Source organism: Rhinopithecus bieti, unplaced genomic scaffold (genome assembly GCF_001698545.2).
Source record: "Rhinopithecus bieti isolate Rb0 unplaced genomic scaffold, ASM169854v2 scaffold_21703, whole genome shotgun sequence".
In the NCBI taxonomy this organism is placed as follows: domain Eukaryota; kingdom Metazoa; phylum Chordata; class Mammalia; order Primates; family Cercopithecidae; genus Rhinopithecus; species Rhinopithecus bieti.
In genome coordinates, this window is record NW_016812332.1 from 5,874,412 (window position 1) to 5,898,474 (window position 24,063).

Here is a 24,063-nt window from a genome sequence, read left to right on the forward strand (position 1 = left end):
AAAAAAAAAAAAAAAAAAAAAAACTCTTAAAAGCATTGACTTTTATACTTTATTCCAAGTAAACAATTCACTATTTACCTATTTCACAGTTAATCTCCATGCTAAATCTGAAAGTGTGCTCTCAATAACAACTATAATAAAAGAATGTTGGGATAATGACACAAGATGATAAAAGCAAGGAAATGCTCATTTAAGGATATAATCTCTGTCATATATATGAGCTTTAAGTAGAAATGAAGTAGGATAAATGCCTTACAAAAAGTTATACAGAGAATTCCTATAGAACAAAGACTTATCAAAAGGTGATACTTTCCAATCCTTGCTGACAAAGACTTTCTAATATAAGATATATTGTTCTATAAAACTATGTGCAAATTAATTTCCTAAGCAAGTGTTCCTCACCATCTTTAGGTAACTGAAAATTTATAGAAGAAACATAAGATTAATTTTGTTAGTGGCAGTGTTTAGTTGATCAGTAGGGCAGAATGCTCTGTGTTCAGCAATCCCAATTTTTTTTTCCTTCAGATAGGGTCTCACTCTGTCACCCAGGCTGAAGTGCAGTGGCACCATCATGGCTCACTGCAGCCTTAACCTCCCGTGCTCAAGCAATTTTCTCGCCTCAACCTCCTGAGTAGCTGGGACTACAGACGCATGCCACCACGTCTGACTAGTTTTTAATTTTTATTTTTTGTAGACACATGATCCCCCTATGTTGCTCAGGCTGGTTTCAAACTCTTGGATGCAAGGTATCCTCCCATCTTTTCCTCTCAAAGTGCTGGAATTACAGGCGTGAGCTACTGTGCCAGCCCATTTCTTTTTCCTCCAAAATACACAGCTAAATTATATTCCCATACCTCACCTGCAATTAGGTTGGGCCATGTGGTTGATTTCAAGCCAATAGGATTAAGGAATTATCCTGCTGGCTCTTCAATAAGCTTTCTTCCCTCCTTACCCAATGTTGAGTATCCACTGGAAGACTCCAAAGGCCTAAAGAATGGCAGAGTTACTTCCAGGTTCCTGAATGACTAAGTGGGACTGAATGAAACAGATTCACCCCACTCTTCGCCCCAGCTTGCACTGGAATGTGACATGAGGGAGTAATAAATCTTGATAGTATTAAGCCATTGAGAGAGATTTGGGAGAGTTTAGAAGATTATTCATTCATTAATTTATTCCTCAAATATTATAAAAGATAAAGAATTATATAGAATAAATATAAGATGAGATACTTCAGAGGATGGCAAAGGTGGGACCATACTTTATCTAAATATTACAGTAGAAGTAATTTCTAGAAACTATATGATCTTGAGTATTCTGCAATTGGTCCCTGTCAACATTTTGTTTCCCAAATCATATCCTGAATCAACATCATCTTATTATGATAATAATATGATTACTCTTAGGGATAAATGTTAAGGCATTATTTAACATTCATGTCCATACTCTGGGCACAGTGCTAAGCATTTATGTGAATTATTTATTTTAATTTTGAAGTGACCCTACGAGGGAATTTTAATAATATACTCTTTACACTGAGGTAATTGATAGTATAAAAGTAAAGGTGATCTCACATCAAATAAATGGTGAATCCAGGATTCAAAAGAAGTTTTTTGCCTCTATGGCCATTCTTTTATTATGGCCACATTGCATTGTGGGTGATATTTGGTTCCAACAAATTATTGTTTGAACAATGGTAACTTACTTCAACGATTCTCCTGCCCATATAGTTGTATGTACACTTTGTATATCACAGAAAAGGCTAGCAAGAAAACCTGAAGTTGACAAATGTATTATAATCCTGGCTTTTCCCCTCATACTGGATACTTTACACCCTGATTTTTATCAACATGCCAAAAAATTATCCTTGTATTAAAGGTGGATACACAGCAAAGAAATCACAGGTTGGGCTCCATGGCTCATGCCTGTAGTTCTAGCACTTTGGGAAGCCAAAGCAGGCTGATTGTTTGAGCCCGGGAGTTCAAGACAAGCCTGGACAACATGGCACAACCCCTTCTCAACAAAAAATACAAAAATTAGCCAAACGTGGTGGAGTATGCCTGTAGTCCCAGCTACTCAAGAGGCTGAGGCTGGAGGATCACTTGAACCCGGGAGGTGGAGGTTGCAGTGAGCCATGATGGTGCCACTGCACTCCAGCCTGGACAGAAAAACAATATTCTGTTTCAAAAAATAATAATAATAATAATAAAAGAAAGAAAGAAAGAAAAAATGAAATTATAATGTTTTACTCAGAAATTATTCACTCATGACAAATTAACTGTTATGAGAAAAACCTCACTAAAGGCCAGGATCATTGCTCACTAAAATGTTTCTACCATTATAAATAGTATATTTGAAATTTGTGTTATTAGTTTATTTTCTTTTCATCTTTTCTTTTCTGAGACAGGGTCTTCCTATCTTGCATGAGCCAGAGTGCAGTAGTGCGATCAGTCACTGCTACCTTGAACTCTTGGGCTCAAGCAATCCTCCCACCTCAGCCTCCCAAGTAGCTAGGACTGCAGGCACACGCTACCAATGCCTGGCTAAATTTTGGGGAGCAGGGTGGGGTAGACAGGGTTCTGCCATGTTGACTTACTTGGTCTCAAACTCCCGGCCTCATGAGATCCTCCTGTCTTGGTCTCCCAAAGCAGCACTAGGATTACAGGTATGAGCCACTGTACCCAGCCCTGATTGATGTATTTTCTAAGAACACAGCTACTTTGACAGCTAAATAATAATGCAGAATGTTTGAAAAATGTGAATTCAGAATGAAAATATTTTTATGGACAGAACATTTAATAACATCAAGTTTAATTAGCCTGATATTAATTCACAATAATAGTGGCCTTATCACTGGGACTGAAGTCCAGCGGAATAAAGTCCCCACCCTTGTCTCTGAACCATATTTGAAGAGGGTATTCTTATGCTGTTCCTGGCTTTCCCTTAATAGCTTTCATGGCTAAAATTTTTTTCTGTAAATATGTTATATCTTCTATTAGTTTTAGTCAAAGTCTGCTGGATAGGAATTAATCTGTTAAGATAACTTTGCGCATATTTTGCTAATTTATTTTGTGTTGATCTCCAATTTTAACAATCAAAGGGCAATCTCATTTTGTGTTATTTCAAATTTCTTGCTGGTGGCTTTCTCACAATAATCTATAAGAACCAACAAGAACTGAAAATAATTTCAGGACAAGAGAATGTACACTGAAAAATCCTGGCTATCTATGAGAAATGGGTGAAGATAAATAATTGCAGTTGTTCTCTTTTTCTTTCACTTAAGGTAGAAACAGTGTGTTCACAGAATTCAGTTAATTATTTTTATTTTTATTTTTTTTTGAGACGGAGTCTCGCTCTGTCGCCCAGGCTGGAGTGCAGTGGCCGGATCTCAGCTCACTGCAAGCTCCGCCTCCCGGGTTCATGCCATTCTCCTGCCTCAGCCTCCCGAGTAGCTGGGACTACAGGCGCCCGCCAGGTCGCCCGGCTAGTTTTTTGTATTTTCAGTAGAGACAGGGTTTCACCATGTTAGCCAGGATGGTCTTGATCTCCTGACCTTGTGATCCGCCCGTCTCGGCCTCCCAAAGTGCTGGGATTACAGGCTTGAGCCACCGCGCCCGGCCTCAGTTAATTATTATAATACACATCTTGATTACCATACTAAAACTCTCCAAATTCTTCCTATAAGAGGTACAATGTTTCTTTATAATGGTGCCAAACTGGTATGGTAGGCAAGAACTGCTGCACTGGAAGCAAGCAGTTCATAATAACTAAAAGCTATTACACAGTGTCAGAGAAAGGTGATGCTATATCAGTTGCACTCCATCAATAAAAAAGCTAGGTCTGTTCAAGCTTTGTGCTGCCACAGCGCCATGAACTTCAAGGCATTATCCAGTGGCTACAGTCTCAGTGTTCCTTTTTCCAATTAGGCAAATGCCAAGAGGAGTGCCTTCTCACAAACACGTGTGTAGGTGACAGTAAATGCAATAATAAGACTAATTAATCCACTGGGTGCTTCAAAAGTGGAATGAGTCAGCCCAACAGAAACATATGATTTGTGTTCCTTTATTATTATTTCTTCTTTACCTGTGGAGCCAGAGGCAAGGAAGATGACCAAGAATTCAGACATGGGAGAGATCTGGATAAAGTTAGGAGCCTGTCTAATAGTTTAGAGCCTGGAAGATACTGTAGAGGAAAGTTGTTTATTGTTGTTTGTTTGTTTGTTTAGTGCTGAAGTAACTTTCTCTGGAGACACATCCTGAGCACTGTAAAGAACGTTGTTCCTCCCCAAATGCCTTTCTTCCTGGATCCAGCTACTTTTCTTTGAGTTGGAGAACTCATGCTTGAAAATCTCTGATTGGTAACAGCACACTGATGAGTAGATATTATTTGATGGGAAGCTGATGATCATGCCAGCCTTCACCGTATTGACTAATGAAAAACCTCTGAAAATAACAACATGAAAAGGACAAGGAAAAAGATTATCAGTATAGAAAAGTCAAAATTTCTTAATAAGAGAAAGACAAAACCAGGTTACCAAAGCAAAACAATTTTAAAGTATATTAATACCATATTTGTAATTTTAAAATTGTTATGGTGATTTGCTATGTTGTTAAGTTCACCAAGTTTTATTTTTTTATTATAGAGTTAATTTAATTGATAATAAAATGAAGGAAATTCCATTTAAATAAGTATTGTCTATCGTGTCACCATAAAAATTTGGTAAGGTCTGAATACTGAAGCTATTTCAGTAAAGCAAAGAAAGGTGAACGACTTGTGCATAACTGAGTATGTGCAATGTTATCCTACAAAAAAAAATTATTAAATAAATAAAAAGGGCCAAGTGCAGTGGCTCACAGTACTTTGGGAGGCTGAGGTGGGCGGATCACCTGAGGTCAGGAGTTTGAGACCAGCCTGGCCAACATGGTGAAACCCCATCTCTACAAAAATACACACACACACACACACACACACACACACACACACACACATGCCAGGCCTGATGGTGGGTGCCTGTAATTGCAGCTACTTGGGAGGCTGAGGCAAGAGCATCGCTTGAGCCCAGGAGGTGGAGGTTGCAGTGAGTCAAGATTGTGCCACTGCACGCCAGCCTGGGTGACAGAGCGAGATTCCATCTCAAATAAATAAATACATAAATAGAAATAAAAGGAATATAAAAGAGAAAATTCTAAGCGAGTTTTGGGGAAAAAAATCTTACAGATCCTACATATCTAATTGTATTACTGTATTTGATTATTAGCAACTGTACAACTATAAAAGATATGACACTACAAACCAAACTCAGCAACTGTACGGTTTCATTTGATTTTGCTTTAAAGGTTTCTGTAGTCAGCAACAAGACAAACCATATTAATGGAGAGAAATCAGAAGAAACACAAAATTCTAAAGGAAAAAATAAATATACTCCAAAGAAAAACTAGAAGAAACAGCTGATAAAATACTCAAGAGGTCATTGCTATCTGGCAAAACTAATGAGCAGGAAAATAACTCAAAGAAGAATGAAAACTTTATCATGTCTCCACTACTAATGGACAATAGCTTGGGATACTTGTCTAAAACCGTACTTTGTTTTAGAGACAGGATCTCTCTCTCTGTTGCCTAGGCTGGAGTGGAGTGGCACAATCATTGCTCATTGCAGCCTTGACTTCCAGGGCTCAGGTGATCCTCTTACCTCAGCCTCTGGAGTAGCTGGGATCACAAGTGCACACCACCTCAAAAAACTGTACTTTTGGACAATGACTTTTGGTTAGTGTTTGTTTTGAACTCTGTAACAATAGTGTGTGCATAATAAATAAATAAATAAATAAATAAATAAATAAATAATGGGCCATTAAACTTTTCCTGATTACTTTCAAGAAAGAATCTCAAGCTTGATTATAATGGTGGAGGAAGCTTCCATTTTAGAGAATAACTTCTTAGTCCTATGTAATTACATTCTGAGAGACAAGATTTGACTTTCAAGTCCTAAAAAGTCATTACCATGATGCTCTACTTTAGTCATGTAACTGCAAATTTGTAAGGGTTTTATTTTCTAAAAACAGGAAATCAAAAGGAATAAAGTACTAGCCAAATTGACAATGATTTCTTTAAATTTATGGGAAACACAGTGCCTATAGTTCATTATTTCAGTGAAACATTTAGTTTGTCTTGTCAATAACTATTAAATGGGGGTAATATATAAAGATGAGGAAGCATTTCATCTTTTTCAATCAGAAAAAGAAAATGCATTTATCCTGTGAATTACCTGTACTGTTTCATGCATAGCAGCTGTATTGCTGCCACACATCTGTGGAAACACAGTATCAGCCAATTGTTAATCAAGGATCACTTCCCTTCAAAGTGACGGATGATCCACTGTTAAAACAGCTTATAAAAATAACTTCTTTGAAAAGGTGCTTTAGGGTTTTCAGATACATCTTACCAGTCCTGCTAGCTTAATGCATATTTGAAAGCTAATTTCTCATTAATATTTAAAGAAGAAATGGCTTTGGAACAAAATTTAAATAATCAATTTTATTTTAGAAATACAACATTATTGGCATTATTTTCATTTCGATTATAAGGAGTGATAATGTCCAAGATTGGCTTTTAAAACTGTTAATGAGCCCTGGCAATGCGAAAAAGATATGGATTAGGTAGATGTAATGAGATATGATTAAAGGGTGCAGGCACTGAAGGGTGTTGGAGAAATTCTATTCAGAAAGCATATAATTAGTGTCTGATAAAAGTACTTAGTAGACAAGATTTTTGAAGAAGAAAGGTTAAGATAAACACATACTTTATGACAAATCTGCTTAATTTTTCCCCTTTGGTTCTCTTACATACTCAATATTATGTTGAAGTTTCATACATAAATAATGTTTGTCGAATACTTGATGCAATTCTACTAGACAATTAGAATGTTTTAATTGCCAGACAGGAGAGAAGAAAATGTGTTGAAACATCTTATTCCATTTTCAGTGTACATTTCTTTGTTGATTTATGTAATGTAGCTAATAATACACAACCTATTCAGGTTTTAAACAAACAAATGAACTTCTAAAAAGCAAGCTTTCCATAAGTTGCTAAGCAACTCCAAAGGCACATTTTATTAGTTTAATAAATAACATTTAGATGAAGACAAATCCTTAAGAAGATTTCTAACTTTATTTTATAAAAAGTAGAAAATCCAAGCAGGTACCCTTCTGATTTTCTTGTTTCTAAGGCCTCAGGGGTAGGCAAAGTCACTGGCATATTCAGAGTTATATTTGTCTCACTAAGCAAAACATTTCTTAGATTGAAATTGTTGCCATGATAGAAGTTAAGACCTGGGACTCACAGTGCAGCTCTCCAGAGTTGGAGCTCATGCTTCATTCCCATGACTGAGGATTTTCCAAGCTCAGAACAGCTGACATTTTGGACATAGTAGTTTGTGGTTGTGGGGGTCCGTCCTGTGAATTTAACATGTTCAGCAATACACTGGTCCTCTATCTACCAGATGTCAGTAGTGTCCCCAGAGGTGCTGTAACCAAAAAATGTCTCCAGACATTGTGAAAAGTCTCCCAGGGGAGGGAAGGGACAAAAATCACCCCAGTTGAGAACCACTGCAATTGCATAAAGGGTAGATATGCTAAATGCAAAAAAAAATCTAGAGCTTAACTGGTGATGAAGATATTTTGGGGTTAGTTGCCTTCCCTCAATGTCTAACATCCCCTGTCACTATCAATAATGAAAAATAAGGGGGTAGTACTGATTCCAGTGGTACTCTGGCTTTTGTTCTATGCAAGATTCATTCCTGATTTCATCATTTCAATGCAATTTCAATTGTATAAAAATTGAGGAGAAGGGACGTAATGATAGCTCTGACTATAGCCATTCTCTAACAGTACTGCATTCCAGAACTGCACCAAAATCTTTTCTCCTGCAGTTTTCCCGGCTAGAATATGTATGTGTATATATATGTATGTATGTTATTGAGACAGTCTTGCTCTGTCGCTCAGGCTAGAGGGCAGTGGCGCAATCTCGGCTCACTGTAGCTTCTGCCTCCCAGGTTCCAGCAATTCTCCTGCCTCAGCCTCCTGGGTAACTGGGATTACAGGCACACGCCACCATGCTCGGCTAATTTTTGTATTTTAAGTAGAGACAGGGTTTCGCCATGTTGGCCAGGCTAGTCTCGGACTCCTGACTTCAGGTGATCTGCCCACCTCTCCCTCCCAAACTGCTGGGATTACAGGCATGAGCCACTGCGCCCAGCCTACAATCATTTTTAAAATAAAACTCAATTTTAGTAATGTCATCCTCTGCTCATAGGGCCACCATGGGTCTTTATTACATCTACTATCAAATAGAAACTCCTCCGAATGGTCTTTAAGTTTTCCTTCAATTTACCACCAAACTCCATCTCATCAAACATCTTTCTCATCTTTACTTATGCCCCCTTTACTCTTCTTACACACAATCAACTTGCATATTCCAATCTCCATGTGTGACATGTACAGGACAAATTCATTTCCTAAAGTTTTATTAATTATTCCTTCCTTTACTTCTTATCAATATCATACTCTAGTCTAAGAATGACAGGACTGCAATTATTGTGAGGTAATTATTTACTGAATGCCTTCAATATGCCAGACACCGAATATGGTTTAGTAGCTGTTTCTATCAATTTACATTTCATTATTTTGCCCAACCAGATTGTAAGTTCCCAGAGGGTAGGAGCAGGTCTTATTTGTATCCCTCTGACACCCCTTAATAATGATGCTAATAAATATGCTTTATATTGACTTGCAACTATAACATTTCAAATTACTGTCACGATTACTAGCTCATTGGTTATATATTTTCAGTATTTCACAGTCAATGAACATGGGTCATTAAATGCTCTGGGGAACAGACTGTGGATTACACAACCGGTGCTCAGTAGATATGCATTTAATACATGATGAGTGACTGAATTCAGTCTCACAACTTCACAACTCTTAACTGGTTACAAAAAATTCTTTTGGCATTTAAAAACAAAAGTTATTATAGAGAACAAGAACTGCCGAATGAGGCAGAAGACACAACACGGAAGTGAATTAAACTATAATATAGCAGCAGGGAAAACAAAAGAGGAGTCTTAGTTTCTGCCTCAAATTCACTACGAGAATTTAAATTCATTTCATAAGGTCTTGACCTCTTATCAAATAAAGCTGTTTTAAAAGAAAGCAAAATGCTGGGCACAGTGGCTTATGCTTTTAATCCCAACACTTTGGGAGGCTGAGGTGGGAGAGTCACTTGAGGTCAGGAGTTCAAAACCAGCCTGGCCAAAATGGCAAAAGCCAGTTTTACTAAAATACAAAATCAGCTGGGTGTGGTGGTGCACACATATAAGCCCAGCTACTCAGGAGGCTGAGGCAGGAGAATGGCTTGAACCTGAGAGGCAGAGGTTGCAGTATGCCAAGATGGCACCACTGCACTCTAGCATGGGTGAGAGTTGGTAAAACCCAAAAACCTAAAAATCACAGCATTTTACCTCATATGTATACAGAAGTTCAAGAAAATATTTTCAGCACAGGTATGGTGGCTCAGGCCTGTAATCCCAACACTTTGGGAGGTCCAGGCAGGCATATCACCTGAGGTCAGGAATTCCAGACCAGCCTGGGCAACATAGTGAGAACCCCTCTGACAAATAATTAGCTGGGCGTGGTGGCAGGCGCCTGTAATCCCAGCTACTTGGGAGGTTGAGGCAGGAGAATTGCTTGAGCTAGGTAGACAGAGGTTGCAGTGAACTGAGATCGTGTCACTTCATTCCAGCCTGGGCAACAGGGCAAGACTCTGTTTCAGAAAAAACAAACAAACAACAAGCAAACAAAACTCTACATTGTTTTTTCAACAATTTTTGGTGATTTGCCCCACACCTGTTTGGGGGAGTCCCTAAATAAATAACACTTAAGTGCCTGTAAAAACCAAGTATTTATTAACTTTTCAACTGAATTCAGCCAAACACAGAAGTTAACTGATTTGAGGATACCCATTAACCCTAGGCACAATATGCCTAAAGACAGAATATCATTTATCCAGTAATTCTTTCAACATGTATTGCGTGCCTACTAAGTGCAGACACTGGCCTAGGCCCTGGAGGCCTAAATCTCAGCTGCTGGTAGGAATTTGTACAGGGAATTCAGAAAGGGGAAAGTGATCTGAAAAGCCAAAAAAGATTTGTCTTCAATGAGCCTTTTCTTTCCACCTCTAGCTTTCTGGACCCTCAAATCTATGGAAGTGAAAAAAACTAAAGGACGTTCAAATTTTAAAGAGAAATTAAAGAAACAAGTTTAGGATCCCAGCAGCCACCTGGAAGATAAGAGAAAACAGCTCCCAACGCTGTCCATCATCCATGTGACTGGGCGGAAGTGCAAGAGAGCAAGCGGGCCGGAAATGCAGGGCCCGGCGCGGGGGAGGGGAAGAGTCACGGCCCGCGAGGGTTGGAGACCGGAAGTGCAGGTTCTCCCGTGCGCGGGAGAATGTCCCTGGGCAGGGCGTGACGCTAAACCTAGGTCGCACGAGGCCTTTCAGAGATTCCTCCCACCACAAAGCCCCATCACAGTACAGAAGGCTTTTTGCAAAATAGGAATTTCTCAGCTTTTCCGAAGAGGTTCCTAAATGTGGCTGTAACCCTGACGTGAGGTTTGTAGTGAAGGGTCCTCGCTCTTCTCGCAGGGTTTTCTTAGACGAATTGGCGTCCCCCAAACCGGACGGGGAAGGGAAGGGACCCCTGGGCCTGGAGCCACGCGGGTAGGGCCGGGAGTGCTAAACTGCCCGGCTAAATGCGGAGCGGCGCCCCCTCCCTGAAGACTAGGGGAAAGAGGGACGGGGTCCGGGCGGACGCGATCGCAGAAAGCGGTCATTCGGGGCCACCGGAGCTCCGGCGGGGGCACCGAAAATGTGTCTGTTGGAGTGGTTGGCAGTGGCGTTTATTGAAAGAGGGGCTATTTATTCTCTCCTCCCTCCTTCCCCGAAGCCGGGGCGACTGGCGACGATCAGGGCCGAGAACTGGCTCCGGCCTCTGCGGACGCCGGAGGCGCGGGTGGCGCTTTGTAAGAGGTCGCTGGGGCGAAAGGGGTGCGGGGACGTACGCAGGGGGGCTCTTTTCAAATTGAGTTGTTCAGAATAAGGCTGTCTTCAGTTTTTTATCTGGGGTATAGGAAAGAAGCTAGAAACTCGGAGTCTCTCTGTCTCTGCCCCAAATTAATTGAGAAATTGTCAGCTTGCCCTGCAAATGCACTTCTCTTTACCTCTCTCAATCTTTTTCTCCATTCTCTACCCACAGAGTCGCTCCCGCCCCTACCTTCATCCCACACATTTCAGGAGTCCCCTATGTATTCTACAAAACACAAAACGACCATTTGAGCCACTTTAGTCCTTCTCAGCGTTAGGTGACTGATTTACATCAGAATAAAACTAGAGTTTCTTGCAGGTCTTAATGTAATTAAAATGCACCATCCCTGTATGTTCCCAAAGGAGTAGGAGGAAAAGTGTTTGGACAGGGGACTGATCTTCAATAGGTCTTCACAGCTTGGTTTATACGATCACTTTTAAGCTCTCTTCCGCCTAGTTGTCACTGAGAATTCGGTTTGAGAGGAAATGGCTTTCTAGACGATTTTCATCTAGATGATTTTCATCATATTCAACTAAGAGTCTTTCTCATCCTCTAGCTCTCTGAATGTCGAAAAATATAATAGAAACTCTGCATTGATTTCCAAAGTTCTGATTTCCAGAGGAGCCCTAACTCTCCTGTCCTGCCTACATTGCGTGCCCTCTAACATCTTGGGAATGGGAAATAACACTGGGATCGGTAGCGGCAGAACTGCGCACCCTAACAACTTCTGATTGTTGAAAGGGGGAGGGGAGAATGGAAGAGAGGAATGGAAAGGCAAAAGAAAAAACATTTGTGTTCATTTACACATTTCCTGTGCAGAACAAAAAAGTCCCACCATCAGCAAAAGAAGTCTCTTCCTCCAAAATAGCAGCCAAAGAGAGAAAATTAGAATATGCATAAAGTCTTTCATTTTCATTCGCACAGAGCACGATTTCCAATTTCCGGCAGATTTGTATTTAAATTGCTCGATTAATCCCAATTTCTGAACAGCATTTTACTTAGCATTTTCCCAAAACTCACCTAAAGAGTTATTATTCCCCTCCCATCACACTGTTTGGGAGCCTACCTTTTCCCTATTCTCTGACTGAGAATAAGAATTTCATTGATAAGCCTGTAACTTTATTTTTCCTGTCCATTGTTTTCCTTTTAAAACTAGGCTGATGCATTGGACCACACTTGAATGCAAGCTGGTTGTTGTCTGTAAAGTCGCGACTGCAAACGAGAGCCTGTTGGAAAGGATATGTTTTTGAAATGTGTACCTAAAAGAGAATAAACATGATAGGGCCAATAGACTCTTGCAGATCCACTCATATTATCAAACCCTTTCCTATTCTACCCAGGTCATCTTTTCACCACTAGAAATAGCTGAGATGCTTGGACATAATCCACCCTCCAAACCTTTCCTTCCCTCACTCCTTTTGAGGAGCTTGATAGACAATCATAGAATCCTCTTCAAAGGAATATTCCTCTTAAATATTCAGAGTGTCAGTCCATTAAATCTCCCTACAGCCCATTACTAAAATATTTTGCTTTGCCACTTGTGCAACAGATCTGGCTGTATCTGCCTTGAAATTTTCTTTGTTGGAAAAAATGTTATTGAGCTTCATTTGAATATCTTTTCTGAAATATCATCTCTTGACTTGGGCTTACGGCTCCTGCTTTTGAAACTGTATATGTTTATTTTACTTAGTAGTAGAATGTTAAAAGAATAAAATTACTACATATTGACTTACTGAAAAAAATAGATATCTTAATTCCATCAACCCCTACATTCCTCACTCTTGCACACCCCAAGACAGAAAGAACCCTTTATTTGATTCATAATGTAATCTAAGCAAAATGTAGTGGTTCTGGCTTTCCTTCAGTGTTTGTAGATCACATATAAACCCCAATTATGATAGTCAAAAACTTAGAAATACTAATATTTTTTCCAGCTTTTCAGTTTCTGTAAAAAACATACATATTTGAACCATATGCAGCATGGTATATGTAATATAGGTGCATACGCATTTAAATATATGGTTTAAGTATCTGGTTACCTAAACAGCCATTAAGATATTGGGATGTAGAAGCTTATTAATTTTGTTAAATGGGTGCATAAACTGCATGTGTAATAGTGTCTGCATGACTTACTACTTTGAAATAACTGCTTTTATTGTTTCTTTCTGTCATGACAAAAGTATTACACAATTTATTTTAGTTGTGCATTTTTCTGTTGAGTTGGAGGTTCTCAGTTATATACCATTAAAACCAAAATGTTGGAAAATAAATTCTCAAAAGCCAGTCGGGAGTACATGAAACAGGATTGAAGGCCACATTTACTGGCAGTGCTGATTTCTTTTAATTTTCTTATTGAAACATATGATTGTTTCTTAACCACAGGAACAATTCAGACAAATAAGAAACTATCATAATAACAGAGTATTTTTCTTAAAATATTATTTTAATTAGAATTTCATTTTATATGGAAAGCTCCTGTTTGATTTCAAGTTGCAGAACTGTACTTCCAGAAGAGTTGGAGTGAATTTAGTAGTTATGATTAGTGCAGTGAGAAGACTGGGGGTCTCACTGAAGAATAGATTGATATATAGTTACAGCCAGAGCTGCATTTCTCCCATTGCAGGCTTAGGCGAGATAAGCCTGAACATCACCTCAAAGAATTTATCATCAGAAATGAAAGCTCCTCATTCTTTGCTGATCTTTAGTGAAATAATATTCCCATGAACTGGAATATTTTTCATACTTTTCACAATGAAAAGACTAGGAAGAAATGAAATGAACTAGGATTGTTCAGCCTCCCTGCCGTGAAAGGTGAAGAGACAGATGCATGGTACTACAGCAGGGAAGTTGCCTTCTTTTTTTTTTTTTTTCTATACCTCCCTTTCTTCCTTCAACTACTGCTTGGTTTTGGGATAGGGTGTATATGATTTTGAAGACAATATCTGCATTAAAATTTTCTAAAGGATAAAACTTGCTATTAATATTTATGCCTTTCTCTTTGTAATTTTTAAGGTGTACAGATCTTGCTTTTACATACATTACTAGGCTATATTACTTTTCAAGAAAACAGAACAAAGAAAATATGTTCAACAGTTACTCTTCCTTGATCTAAAATTGCCCTTCTATAGCTAAGATCCTTCTCCATTTGGCCATAGCTGCTGGACTGCCAAAGAATTTCTGTCTCAGTCTCTGTTCTCTTCCATAATCACCCTTCTTCTAACCAGCTTTCCTTCCCTTCTCACAAAAGAAGGAAGTTATAAAACAACCTGCTTTCACCTCAATATCTTCCTGATAAATATTGAGTCTGATTCCCTCCCAATCCGTTTTTTAATTTCATTCATTTTCTTTTTGGGGGGATAATGGTGCCTGGGGGTTCATGAGATGGGAAGAACATGGGGCTGAGAGGAGAGTTGGATTACTGCAGACACAGACTCACTGGCGGACACTTTCAAGCCTAGTCCTAGGAACTGGTGGCTGTTCTTTCACCTAAACAATAAACCTTGGCAAGTTTACAGCTCACAAAAGCATTTTTCCCTTCTCCTGAAGAAATGGGCTGAGCTTTACTTGCCAGACCACCACCAGTTACTAACATCTTTAACCTGTTCTCTTCCCTCCAGGTATACTCCCTTCACTTCATTATCCTCTTTATGTCTCTCTATCCCTAAAGGAATCAAGAGTTCATCCTGGGGGGTCTAATTCCTACTTCTTATGTCTTGCCCTATGGGCTGGCTTCCTTAGGGCCAGTGATCCCTTTGGACTCATAGGAACCTCAGTGACTCAGCCCTTCTCAAACTCCTCAGCTTTGTAAACTTGCTTCCCAAATAGGACAGCTTGCCCACTCACCAGCAGGGCTCCAGCTAGAAGGCACCTGGTCCTTTTACCCAAGAATCCCTTCACACGTCTGCCTCCGCACCCAGTTTCCCGCCCCCACCCCCCGGCCAAGGTTGGTTTATTTGGGAATGTCATCTGCAGGGCAGCATGTCCATAGCAATAAAGGGGAGTGGATACAAAAATACTCAGTGCCATTAAAAAGACCTACCATATTAGACCAAGGGAGTCTCTATTAGGAAACTTGGGTTGGAATAGATCATCCATTTAACCAGTGAAACAAGTAATCAGAGAAATGCCTGACTGCAGCTGTGAACCACAAATTTCAGATAGAAATGCATTACATCTTCATCCTGTCAGCCAGATAAATTATTTTAAAATTATTTCTGCTGTTATTTGCATCATTATTAAGTTTATTTTTGTCATTATTGTAATTTTTGTTATTTATTTTGTTGTTGTTGCAGCTATTATACTATTCAACAGAAGTTTAGAAAGATTAGTCAGATTAATTAGTTTATTGGTAATTTAAAGCTGAAAACTAGTAATTAAGCCAAAAACTAAAAATGATCAGGGATGATTCATACTAATGTAGAATTTGGGAGGAAGAGAACCTAAGTTTTGGACATAAAATTTGGCAGCTGTGAAATAAATAGGACTTGGGGATAAAAAAAAAAACTGAAATTTTCTTAGTCATTCAATCACTCCCCTCCCCAAATTCAGCTAAGATTATTCTGTATTTGCTTGGTAGAGTAAAAATAATTCTATTTGTTTTTGTTGACAGGGAACAAAGATCCCATGTATGTTCTTCATGTGATTTGCAATTTCATGTGGATTCCCTCTGCTCAGGACCAACCAAACATTTAAGATCACTCCCCTCCAAGTTTGACTCTTTTATCTCTTTGCTCTTGTTAGGCACCTCTCTGAAGAGGGTGCATCATATAAAACAGGTATACAATTTCAGTCCTCTCAGACATTCTGTGGAATACAAATTCAATAATGCAATTTTCTTCACAACATGCTGTGTTCTCTTTCAAATATAATTAATGTTTTGATAGTATAGTTCTTTAACTACATACATACACACAAAAACAGACATACCCTCTAGCTTTTCTGTTTGTGTATCTAAAGCAGAAATGGATGCAGGCCTCTGAGTGAGTCCTAAAATTCCTCAACTCCGGCCCACAGAGAAGAAATCTGTTTAGGTAAAACTGCACAGTCTGTTGCCTACCCAAAATATTTAAAACAATTAAAAATTGTAAGCTCCTAGGATTTAATACTATTTTTTTCTGTTAAATTTCCTAGAAAATAAAGGATATTCTGAATTGATAATTTGATACAGACATTTACTAGAGAACAGTTAAAATAAACAAAAACACTGTCCTAAAACCCTGGTTGTCTTTTCCAAGTTTTAATGATGGAAATTGAATTTCAAACTCTTCCATTTTATCCAATTGGTGCTAAATTGACAAATGTATAAAAACTAGCAACCACAATAACATAACTACAATGACTTACATAAAAAAATGCTTACTGTATCAAATACCTCAGCTGTATATTTTAGTTGAATTAACTCTCTTAATTGCTATCGGTTGTATATAGACATATTTGTATGTGAAATAAATGGTCCCAACAGACAGACACAGATATGTAGATCACATTATGGCCAATAGGAGTTAAGTGAGTTAATCCTGAGCTTCCACATTCAAGTGTACTATATCCCTAAAATTTCATTTCTCCAAATGGATTACAATTAAAAGAGAACAAATAACCTTGCAGATTGCAGAGAATCACATATTTCCTGTCTTTCATATAGCAAATATGTACTATATAATACTTAATCCAATAAAAATATAAGCTTTGATCTCCCTATGTTGTTACTGAGTTGAAGAAGCTAGATGTGTGGCACTAGAATACTGATTTCCAAGCATCATGGCCATTTTGTTTGAATTATGAATATATAAAAAATGCTGGTAGGGGAAATATGTGACACATTTCTTCTTTCCACAGATTTTTTAGAGGGAATGTGTGAAAGATTTTATAAAAATCTTTTAAAGTGTTTTCTTAATCTTCATGTGATATTTAATGTTTGGAATTATTAAAGAAGATAAAAGAATCAATAAGGAAGGGAGAATGCGCGACTGATTTCAAATAGGTCTTACTGAATGAGAAAAAACATATTTTCCAGTGCAGTTTTGCAAAAAAAGAGGGAGGGTATAATCAGTGAAAATCTCATTTGTATTTTTTTGTTATGATTTTAGATAATAGCCAACTAGGGTTCCTTTTCCATTACTTTCCTCCAAACTCTTTTCCTTGAAAGCATAAATGTGCAAACGACTTACACCTTTATTCTTTCACAGGCTAATACAGAAACAACAAATATTTTCGTTAAATGCTTGATAGAAAAAGCCCTTACAGGTCTACAAATTCAATCTTAGTACAAGACTAAATTACCAGTCCAGTTGTTTAGATACAAGTGACCTGACATTCGCCTTTAGTGAGCTATAAAGCAATATATAAAAGGAAGATTTTTACAACATTGATCAGCAGTGATGTGTGAGCTATCAAGAAGAAATTATCCCTCAGACATTTTATATTTGTTATGATTCTTCCTCCTTATTCCTTTCTTCCAATTTGTTCTTTGAGAGAGACACGACTAATTCTCTGATTTTCCAAATGAGGTTTTGTTTGGCTCAGATTAATATTAAAGAAGATCACATACACGGTCGAAAAATATTGTTATTTTTCTTTAATGGGGAAAATTGGACTCCCGCGTGTCAGATCTGTGGATTTCCGAAAGGCAATGGAAATGGTACTGACATCACTTTGCACTTTAACAATCGGATTTGGTCAGGGTACAAGTTGTTTGTTTAACCCGACAGCTCGGTGCACCCGGTCGCACGCTTTGCACACTCATTAAAACGATTATTCACGACCTGTCGAGTGTTTTCGGGTTCATTCACAGGAAAGGCTTGGAGCGAGGGAGAGCAATTCAAGTCAACACTGTCCACTACCCCTATGCACGTGAGGACGAGTAGCTGCGTGCGTAAAAAGACCGAGGGAGGGGTGGGTGAGTACGCTTTAGCTATAAGTCCTGTTCATCCGATGCTCTGGAATCTCAGTCTGGACAGAATGCCAAGAACGCTTGGTCCTACAAGGACCACGTCGTTGCTACGTTAACTTCGAGGACTTGGCACAAGACAGAAAAAAAAAAAAAAAAAAAAGGAAAATAAAATAAATAAACTCAAAACTCTCCCTCTGCTCCTCTTTTCAACCTTCTGCAAAACTTTTTAATCCCAGGACTCGCCCACCTTCGGTCTGCAGCCACCCGCGGGACTGAGAGCAGCTCCACCTCTCACAGCGCGGACGCTAAGGATAAGTAGTTTCAGGAAAGCTCGCCAGGGTGAGAAGATTAATTCCTTTTCCATCTCCCAAGGCCCTATCGTTCTAAAAATAAAAATAAATAAATAAATAAATAAATATAAAAAAAAATTGCTATATTCCTTGCACAGACTGGGGGTGGTTGGTTGGCCCAAAAGATGAAGAATAGGGCTGTTAACAGTATTTGGTAAATGTATTACAAACTGTTAACAAGGAAGAATTAATCCTCCAAACTTCAATAAAAGTCCTATAAAATGAGCATTAAATAGCCCTCAATAAATTAGGTCACTTATTTTCTCTCAATTTTAAAGTCATCTTTAAATATTTTGTAATGGTGATAGGAGAGGCACAGACATTAACGCATCTCAATATCCCACTGTTGCTCTGTGCTTATAAAAGGCACACTACGAGGTCTTTAGTTTTCCTATTTGTTCAAATAAATTCTGATATGTAACATTCCTGTGAGATATTAGTTCAAGAGATGTCTATCTTTGTAAGTTATAATCACACATAATGTTAAATAATACAAAATATGAGTGTATATATATATATATAAACTATATACTCAAGAACTCCAGATTGTCTCATTCAGCCTAAGTACCCCTGGCATAATTTAGAGTTAATAGATGTTTTAAAACACATGTATTATGTCTATATTCAAATGATTGCTACTTGATTTTTCATAAACAGCATTAATAAACTCAATGGCCAGCTTATTGTTATGAAGGTAACTTTATCATACCAATGGAAAAAGACAACGAAGCTCATTTAGCAGTTTCATTCTATTATATCTGACATCACAAAATCATCTATTTTTCTATTTTATTGAAGCACATCAATACAATGTATGAAGAAAAGAATGGAAGTTTTCAAGCAGCATGAGGTTTTAATCAGAAACAGATTCCTAATTGCTAAAAAGCAAGTATGAATAAGTAATTTCATAATCTCCTTGGGTTGCCATAATTCACTATCTGGTTTACTTAAAATGGATCTGTCAAGTGTGTTTCGCTTCCTATATAAGCTCTTTCATTAAAAGCAACCCACGATAATAATCAAGAAGCAGATGCTGAAATATGTAAGTAAATAACTGAAAGTCTCTGCATAAATAAACACAAATCAATGTAGTAATAGACAACACTATTGATGTAGGAATGATCGATTTTAGTTTTCTAACCTGCAAGCAGAGATTGCCATGTATAATTAAAAGTATATTTTTCAACTCCATTAATACTACTACTACTGGGAAAAAAATTCTTTCTGCCAGTTCTACCTGAATCTACTTTATTCCTTCTAGTGTATTTCTGATGGGATGGGAGGAGTATTCTGTTTTTTCTACGAAAGCTTTGCCAAACTTTAAAATGACATCATTAATTATATAAATTATAAAAGTATCAAATAATAAAATTACCACCTAATTCTTGCTCTGAATTTTTCAACCTTTATCCCAGCCTCTAATTATTCATTCAGCACATTTTAATAGGAAAAACACACAATAGTGCTTATTATTTTTAAAGATCTTTTTCAACTACTGTAGTACATTTTGGTTTAAATATTCTTCGGGCCTTTTGTTGAAACAAATAAGATGTCATTTCCTCAGTACACTATGGAAGCTCCCACACCTATACTTGCATATGGAAGCACCATGAAACAAAAAAGGAGAAAAAAATAAACTGCATTGTTTCAATATTGTTTCATATAATGATTGCAAAACAAACTAGTATCTGACTCAAAGAAATAAATATACTTTGGATTTCTAGAAATTCACATCTAAAACAATGTTTTAGATTTTGCTAAAAGTTAAATTTTCTTTTTGAGAATATGTATCCCTGGAAGGCCGAATTGATTTAGATTAGCAAGCACCAGTATGTGATGAGTTTGAATATTTAGATTCTGGAGAGTAATGAAAATACAGTGTTCATATTTTTTCTTCATCAACAAAGATGCTTATTTACATTCATTCTTGAATCCAGGCTTCTCCAGCACAAGCCTTTAAAAGAATGTCTTCTTTATGAAATTCAGCTACTTTGAAAGGGATTTTTTTCCTATGTGATATCACTGGCACACAAATATTGATTTTCATTGTCTTTATAATATTGTATCACAAAACACTCTCTCAGACTTCTCTCCCATCCAGGGCCAAGAATTCAAGGGCAACCGAATCCAAAAGGAAAATATCATCAGTTATTATTTAGGGCTAATTTAACAGATAATTTAACTTCAAACAACAATGATCAGGTCATTAAATTTCAGAGCAATGAGAAAATGAAAGAACTGAGAGACAACTCTCCATAACCCCATTACAGATTTTAGTCTTCGTGCTCAATCAACGGAATCAAAAACGTCTACGCAGGAAGATATGTTTTCACCTTAAACGCATTGATTCAAAGAATGAGACAATAGGAAGAGATGAGGAGGAATAAAGTTGAAGACGACGACTCCAGTTTCTGAGAGTGCCAGCAGAGTAGGCAAATTCAACCTAAGCCGAAAATGAACACCCAAATATGTTTGTTAATTAAACATTCCCTTTCATTCCAACACGAATCTCAAATGTGTAAATGTCCAACATGCTTTCCTCCTATGCGGCTTTTCTGCAAGATAGGGAAGATAGGACCGAAGATACGGAAAAAGATTACCTGTGCTAAGCAACAGACCACGAAAAAAAGTGTGACATTTTATTTTCCCTCTCACCCTCACAAACGTAATTTGTGAGTTATTTGTTATCATTTTAAATGCCTTTTCTGATCACAACACTTTCAGAATGTCTGCCTACCTCAGGGTTTGATAGAGGAGCTGGTGAAGACGGTGTTGAATCATAGAAATTGAGTCTTACTTGCAGGGGAGGGCGGGTGAGGGGGGAGTCGGAAGTGGACCACCTCTGTTCTGCGTAGCCCTTCCTTCCCATCGCCTTTCCCAGACTGAAGATTACCGCCTGAGAATCTCCGCACTCGCGGGATACTCTGCCCACCGGAGTCCCGGCCTCCCTCTCGCCAACAACTGGCCGCCTTCAGTGCTCTGGGAATTCCCACCCCGAGGCTACCTCTTTTCCTGTGAGATCCCTCCACCTTGGACCACAGGCTTGGGCAGAGGGAAGCAAAATGGGATAGAAAGCGAAGGGGGAGTGGGGTAACACGTGGAGAGGAGAAGAGATGTCCATTACAGAGCAAATAATTTTATCTACTAGCTGAGAAGTGCTGAGATCTGAAACCGCACCGGGTAAACAAAAGGCAACAACTTTGGGAGGCGAAAAAAGGTTGGGGGGAGGTGGTGGCACACAGAAGATTAAGAAGAAAGGGAAAAGGTAGGGAAGGGCGCCAGCCAAGGTTCTGAAGTCACTTTTCTTGGCATCAGCCAATATGAGGTACCAAACGTACAGCTCTGCTTGTCCTGGGCAAGAGCGCCCTCACGTTGCTGCTCCCTGCGCAGCGCCCGGCTTCACCCTCTGCGGGGATCTCCGCCGCAACGTTCCGAGAGCTGCTCTCCTCCTCGGCCACCGCGCAGCCAGGGCGGCCCCAACTCAGCAGCTTAAGTTACTTCTCCACACCGGTTCAAAACCCGAGAAAACAACGCTGCCGGGTCCCTGCCACAACGACTTCAAGTCCCGCCATTATGCCACCTCTCCATCTTCACCCAGGAGTCCCTGAGGCGCCGGGAAGGCTAATTAATAGGACACCGCGACGAGAGTCCCAAATTCGCTTCGGGCCGAGCCAACCTGTGTCTGGCGCGTGCTCTCAGCCACTCTGGGACAGAGAGGCTCTCGAGCGTACTACCGAAGTCTCCTAAGTGTGCATTATTAATCAATTATTTGCCTGAGATTTCCAAAGCCAGGAACTGAGATTCCCAGCAGGGACAAAGTCAAGCCCAGAACGGTGTTCATTTCCCTAGTCTTTCGAAGAGACAGAAGAGGAGACTCCCACACGCACCCAGTGCCTCGCCCGACCCGGAGCAGCCGGGCTAAATCCGACTGAGACCCTGGTGTGACCCAGGCCAAGGAGCTGGGGGCGGAGGGCCAGCTCTGGGGAAGGTTGGCGATGTTAGTGTACAAATAGAGAGAGAAGGGCGATCCAAAGAAGAAGAACTTTAGAGAGAAGCAGGTTCTTGGCTCTGGAGCAAAGAGCTTTAACTGAAACAGGGATAGCTAATAACCCTGTGTTTGAGCGTTAAGAGCGTCCCGGAAGTTCCTGTAGCAACCATAAGACTCAGAAATCATATTTCCACGAAAAGAATTAATTTACACTTTAGGACCTATTTCAGTCTCCCACTACCACTTCTCCGTATAAATTTTTCTCGTTTTCTCTCCATGTTCCTTTTGCCGTGTCTACATCCTTTTGAACTGGGGATTCACCGTGATTTCTGTCAACGTGGAAAATATTGTGCATCCTTTCAGCTACGTCTGTTGGTAGCGAGCCTGCTAACATTTTCTAAGAAAAGATGAACACTTAAGGCCAGGACCCCAAAGTCAGGCGTTAAAACTTAGTCAAAAGCAGTCAGTTACACATATTCCCTACCCCACCCCTTCCCCTCTGAAAAGCACTTTCACTTACGGATCTTTGCTGTAAGAGCGCTTCCAGTCCTGATATCCTTTTTCTCGGCATCCTTCGGACAACCTCAGGCAGAGCCTTAGGTGGTGGGGAAAAACAAAAACAAAACACAGTAGAAATCTGGAGGGAGACAAGAGGCACAAAACATAACAATACATCGTCTATTTGCCAGCCTGGAGCCCTCTTGGCCTACATACTCAGGATAAGGTCCCTAGAACTGACCGCTAGGGTGGGGAATGGGTGCCTTTGGGAGCCAAAATCTGAGGTTGATTATTTTAACTGCTGGTGATTGAGGGGAAAGGGCCCTGAAGGCAGGATAGAAAGGGGGAATGAATGGTATAGAGAAAAGAAATCCTTAAAAAAAAAAAAAAAAAAAAAAAAAAAAAAAAAAAAAAAAAAAAAAAATCACACAAAAGAAAATCTAGCATGAAGTACTAACTGGGAAAGATCTCTAGCACCTTTTAACTCTTACAGGTAGGTAGTTCTTAGGAAGAATGCAGACGTGTGTGCCCAAAAGAGAGAATCTAGATGACCTCTATTCTATCCGTATCTACAGGATCTGGCCTTAAGTAGAAAAATAAAGAGGGGAAAATTTTAATTCAAGTTTCACCTACCCTGCTTGTTGGAATGGCTGTGCAGATTTTCAGGCTGGAGAGTTCCATCTGTCTGGCAGAAGCTGAAGTGGTGTTGGGGGCAGGTTATCTGGTGAAGTAGGAATGTACAGGAACCCCGCCCTCTAGGCACAGTTACACAACCCCAGCAACCCATCTCAGCCAGTTCTAAAACCTCTAATGATCTTCACCTTCACCCTTTGTTAGTCTAATTCTCCAACAGGCTTTTAGTCTCAAACACAACCAGTCACTTTAGCTATTCATAAAATTAATTTCTCAAAGGCAAAATTTTCCCAATGCATGCAAATTCCTCAACAATGTTGTAGAAAATACACTTTTTTAGAAACCACACTTCTACAGACTTCTAAATATATTGAATTTATCCACGTATTTGGGTGAAATATGCACCAACTTAAATATATATTAAAATCAATACACTATGAGACTAAATTTTTGCCTCTCTGCCTTTGATTTTATGCAAGTCACATAAACTACATGAAGGCTTCCCACAAATACCATAAGGATATTTGTATTAAACCTTGTTAGTTCTAGACTTTATGTTCATTTGATTCCCAGT

At 39.0% G+C, this 24,063-nt stretch overlaps 1 protein-coding gene and 1 long non-coding RNA gene across 4 annotated transcripts; one reads left to right on the forward strand and one right to left on the reverse strand.

Annotated features, from left to right (window-relative positions):
* Positions 1-4,309: 4,309 nt before the first annotated feature.
* Positions 4,310-23,613, reverse strand: LOC108544691 (uncharacterized protein encoded by LINC01551-like). Of its 3 annotated transcripts, XR_001889929.1 has the most exons (4): positions 23,490-23,613; positions 22,879-22,995; positions 18,268-18,403; positions 17,691-18,145 (listed from the first exon to the last, which is right to left on the reverse strand). XR_001889929.1 is itself a non-coding variant. In XM_017895918.1 (3 exons), the coding sequence occupies exons 1-3, from the start codon at positions 23,535-23,537 to the stop codon at positions 4,380-4,382; spliced, it is 225 nt and encodes a 74-aa protein (XP_017751407.1). In that variant the 5' UTR covers positions 23,538-23,613; the 3' UTR covers positions 4,310-4,379. The 3 variants fall into 3 exon arrangements, 2 of the variants coding, with proteins under 2 accessions (XP_017751407.1, XP_017751406.1); XM_017895918.1 differs by lacking the exons at positions 17,691-18,145; positions 18,268-18,403 and adding an exon at positions 4,310-4,439; XM_017895917.1 differs by having other exon boundaries at positions 17,691-18,403.
* On the forward strand, positions 10,482-12,775 carry LOC108544692 (uncharacterized). The gene is made up of 2 exons (XR_001889930.1): positions 10,482-10,659; positions 11,303-12,775. It is a non-coding gene; the product is annotated as an uncharacterized LOC108544692 (long non-coding RNA).
* Positions 23,614-24,063: the final 450 nt, after the last annotated feature.